Source organism: Atta cephalotes (genome assembly GCF_000143395.1).
Source record: "Atta cephalotes unplaced genomic scaffold scaffold00049, whole genome shotgun sequence".
In the NCBI taxonomy this organism is placed as follows: Eukaryota; Metazoa; Arthropoda; class Insecta; order Hymenoptera; family Formicidae; genus Atta; species Atta cephalotes.
In genome coordinates, this window is record NW_012130113.1 from 2,018,232 (window position 1) to 2,023,413 (window position 5,182).

General features: G+C 28.5%; 1 protein-coding gene across 1 annotated transcript in view; it reads right to left on the bottom strand.

Annotated features, from left to right (window-relative positions):
* Nucleotides 1-2,880, bottom strand: part of LOC105622902 (peptidoglycan-recognition protein LB-like) — a 3,574-nt gene extending 694 nt beyond the window's left edge. Inside the window, exons 1-3 of the mRNA XM_012204311.1 lie at nt 2,763-2,880; nt 695-1,021; nt 9-64 (exon numbers count right to left, since the gene is read on the bottom strand). Coding sequence (XP_012059701.1) covers nt 9-64; nt 695-1,021; nt 2,763-2,880 — 501 coding nt within the window. The remainder of the gene's footprint in view (nt 1-8; nt 65-694; nt 1,022-2,762) is intronic.
* Nucleotides 2,881-5,182: the final 2,302 nt, after the last annotated feature.

Below are 5,182 nucleotides of genomic sequence, written 5' to 3' on the forward strand. Positions count from 1 at the left end.
AATGAAACTCCATAAGCTATCAGCTTGTTCAACGCCTTCAGGGCGGCCTCGTTCGGAAGAAAGTCTACGAAATCATATTTTACGTGCGTCGTAATGATTTTTTTTGACGTAGAAGACGATATGATATCTCAAGGAAAATGCCTTATATTATGTTGTTTTTACATAAAAGATTAATTTTTTTTAGTAAAGTCAACTTGAGATGACACTCTTGGACTTTTAAATGATAATTTATCTTTCATTTATACATGCAATTTAATATTTCTTAACTGTAGTACAAAAGAAACTGATATAAAAACAAGAATCATTTTTCAATAAGGAAAACTTAACAATCATTTTCAATGATTTTTTAAAAATTATTAATCTTTGTTCGGTGGAATGTTATTTGATTTACGGAAAAAAATAATTTTGCTCAAGTATCTAAAAATTTGGCTAAATACAAATCTAGAAATAATTTTATTGGACTATTAAAATAATTATGTAGGATGTTTTGACTGGTAGCTAGAATGTCAAAATTGTTTTGCAGCATTACTCACTATGTTGAAGTATATACAATTATTTTAGTAATTTAATAAAATTAATTTTAAAACTCTGTGTCAAGCTGAATTTTTTAAATGCTTCAGTAAAATCAGTCTTTCTGTGTATTATATCTACATATCTGACGAAATATCAATCATATTTATAATGCCTCAATTACCAGTGAAATCTCCTATGATGCATATGCCAATACTCTGGGTATTGTATCCAATTGCATGTGCGCCAGTATAATCCCAACCGCGACCCTCGTAAACGTTACCGTCTTCGCCAATGACGAAATTATATCCAATGTCCCACCAGCCTCGCTGATCCAGATGCAAATCTTGATAGGTTCTAACGATATCAGAACATGTCTCCTGATCCCGACAGTACTTAGGTATACCGCCATGATGGATCACTACGTACGGTGCTGGTTTTATTGGCATGATCTCGAAATTGAGATGTTTCCTGGCATTCCATTCCTTTCGGCTGACAATTCTTAGGCACTCTGAACACGGAGAATCTATTATAGATAAATTATTAGTAATAAATTATTTTCGAATTAAATTAATTCTTCATAAGATTTGAACAGTTTTAAGATACGGACAAAAAGATTAACATGTGTAAGCTACTGTGCGCAATTGTTATTTAAATGCATTATGGATTCTTGATAATAATAACATTAATAACAACAATAACAATAACAACAATAATAATAATAATGATATAAAGAATTATGAGTTTCTTGCATTATCATGTAGAACAAGTAACATAGAACTTGACGGATATAAATTGGAGTCAGCTAACGAGTTAGCACGAGCAAGCACGTTTTCAGCAATTAGTTGCGCAATTGCAAATATTTCTATCGTGCAGAAATTATTTCGTCCTTGAGATATGATGATAGATTGCCCAATCAGATTCCCAAGTTGTAAAATACAATAATTTCGACTTAGACACATCTCACAAATGTGGCGGAAAACTTTGGAAAAATACTAACTAGTCATCAAAGCGTTTTTGTCGCGAGGAATGCAAATTGTTTATTTACTCGCACGTTTTATCTCGAATAATTTTATTTTTTCTGAATATACGTCCAATCGCGCAAATCAATTTATTAACTACAATTAAAATTGTAACTTTAAAAAGAAAATTATACTTTCTTCTATACGAGCATATTGTAATAGTTTCGAAATATTGTAGTATGGATTGTCCTTGTAGAATAATTTTCTTGACATTGCACGAACTGATATCGTAGAATGTGATCATTCTACTTTGATATAAACAACTGTTGCACTTTAATTTTATATTAAGCGTCGTAACACTGTTAAGAAATTAGACATTATTTGCTACTACAGCTTGTAAATTTATCTATTGTGCAAAAGTAGTTGCGTAGTTGTGAGCCATATTTTTTATACTTATACTTATCATATCTAAAGAACTTCATTATGATGATTAAAGTTTGCATACAGAAATGACTCATAACGATTAAGTGTATCAATGAAACTCAATTCGGAAGCTCGCAGATCTCTTTCGACAACGGAATAAATGTTAAAGGTCGAATAAAAATTAATTTGTTGCGGATATTTACAATATTTTTTTATTATATATTTACATAAATAAAAAATATACGTAGGAAATATAAATATAGCTAGCTTGTTATTGAATAGACTGAAAGAATTATAAGACACCTTTTCCGTTTTTTTATATTTTTTTAAGAGAAATCACCTTGCACCTATACAAGAATGATCGAAAAAGAACCATTAAGGATTTGATAGAAAAAAATAATATAAACATGAATAATAATAAAAAACTTATTTTGTTGTAGATAATAGGAGAGATTGTGATATCCAGGAACACACTGTACTTTGTGACATACTAATTATTTTTTAATAATAATGAGATTTTCAATGTTAGCAATTCAGTTGTATTGTTTCATTCGAAATATAATATAACTGAGTTATCGACACATTAAAAAATCTCATTATTATTAAAAGAATTAATTAGTGTATATTAATTATTATTAAAAGAATAATTAGTGTACGTTATATTCTTGGATTACAATCTCTTCTACTTACATATTATAAATAATACAAAAGATTGCTTTTTCTATTTATTATATGTATTATAAATCTTATAAATCTACTGCATGATCCACAATATTATTAGTGTGTAATTTTCTTCGCTGCACAGAAGAACTAATTCTAAAAATATGATGTATTTTTGATCCTGATATAAAATCTCGAATGGCTTACCGGTTGCATTGATGAAATTCGTGTTGTTAATGGGAATGGCAAGCACCGCATGTTCGAAGAAACCAAAGAGGAGTACATATAACGCCGATAAGTGAATGAAGTAAGAGGACAATCTCATCATGGTAATTGACACCTTTACAGCGCGTGTCAAAAGTAAAACTGGATAGCCATCATGATGCCGCGTTCGCTTTTAAACGAAAATCCGAACGGCAACCGGGAAGTCCCCTCAGATGAACAGTCGTGCATCGACAACGAACCCGTTTGGTAGTCCCTTAATCCTGTCCCCTCTTCAATATGTTCGTCACAGTGACTACAATATTGATAATGACGATGACATCGAGAAGGAGTTATATTTGTTCCGAGTATTCTACTATCGTATATTTCGAAAATTCGCACAATATCTACATCATTCTGATTGCTATCGAAACGCGGAAGAAAGAAATGCGCATGCAATAAAAAATCGAACGCAATAGATCGAATCGAACACAATCGAAATTAATGAGAATGGCAAACTGAGTGAGTAATGGTGCGATAAAAAATATTGTGCAAAATACTGTGAAAATAATGACATAAAAAAGAAGAGTGAGACTAAAAAGCTTTTATGTTAAAATAATTAATATGCTATTAACATTCATGCGTTTATATACTCTAAGAAATTGAAAACACAGAAAAGTGCTGAAAAAATTCATAAAATATGTAATCAAAAAATATGTAAAGGTTAAGCAATTATTACTTGTCTAGAAAAAAAAAGATCATCTTTTTTTTAACTTAAGCTTAATATTTCTAACGCGGTTATTTATGGATTAATATTTATTTCTACCAATGCAAATTAACTTTGATTTCAATTTAATTTATTCTTTTGTCTTTTTTTTATATTTTTCTAATATTTAGAATTAGAAAAAGTAAGAGAATCTGCTTAAAATTAATCTACATTAATAAAAATGAACATGAATGTGCTGATGTCACGTTTAGAATTATTTATATATGACAGAGAAAAGAAAAAGAGTTATGAAGTCTTGATACAATATTGATTCTATTTATTATATTTATTTTTTTATTTATACAGTTTCTTACGTTTTTTTTTCTAAGCACAGTTAGCGATTACGTTATATGAACGCGATTTGCACGGTTTTATCAAATGGATAGTGAATTTCCGATAAGTAATGGTATCTAGAAGTTACATAACCAATCGGTATTGCTTGATTATACAGAAAATTGATCTATTTAATGAATCGTGAATTTTTTCAATTATTTTTTCATTATTGTTATCTTGATTAAAAATTCAGAATTTTTAATAAACAACATCAGCATACATTTTATTAAAATGTCTATTCATTTCTATATATGAATAATATTAATAACACGACATTTTTATGGGCATTTGGATATTTGATGTATAATCAGCCACATAACATATTTGTCTTCTGATAAAAATGTATCGAATGATCGATGCAATTCATATAAATGGAACTACGCTATCTCAAATTCGTTCTATTGAATCTGATGTAATCTAATTCAATTTATGATTCAAATGTAAACAGTGAGATTTTTTCTAGTATTGCCCGTAATTTTACGGAAATGAAATCGTAATTGCAATAATGTGAAAATAATTGAAATAAACAAAGACAGTGTTTTACATTCGATAATGACTTTATCAATTACAATAGACAAAGTACGGTAATTCCGGCAAATATGCTGCACTAGAATTTCTTCTGTTACATGTTATATTAGTATGTGATATGATTTCAATTTCTTACTGTTAATGAAATTAATTAATGAAATTATTGTGAGTTGAATTGATTTGTTACTGTATTACGTAGCGCCATCATAAATTATAATCTACATAAAATGATTACTGTAGGACGTGCAAAAGACTTAGTGATTATTTCGATTAGTGATTAATAGAGGAATAGTAAAGCATGTTGTATAACAAAATACATGTACTTTGCTCTTGTATTCTTTGTTTAGTTTGTTGTCTTATATATTGGGTTGTCCGGAAAGTTCGTGCCAATGTTGAAGGAAAATTGAAACGCAGAAAATTTTAATTTAATAAATGTATACTAAAATTTAAATTTTAGTCGGCACGAACTTTCCGAACAATCCAATATTTCACCTGTTTGAGATATATAGTATTTTTAACGGGCGGGATTTATGCTCAAAGCATATAAAGTGCGCAGATTGAATTTAGTGCACTATATATAATAAACGCATTATACCTCATCATGTCATAAGACTTGTACATATGGAAAAATTGTAATTATTATTAATTACTTCATATACATATTTATCATTCTTATTCCTTAATAAAACTTTATAAACTTTACTTATAACTCTATAAACTTTATTGTATTTTATAAGTTATTGTGTTTTATTTATATGCATATATATATATATATATATATATATATATATATATATTA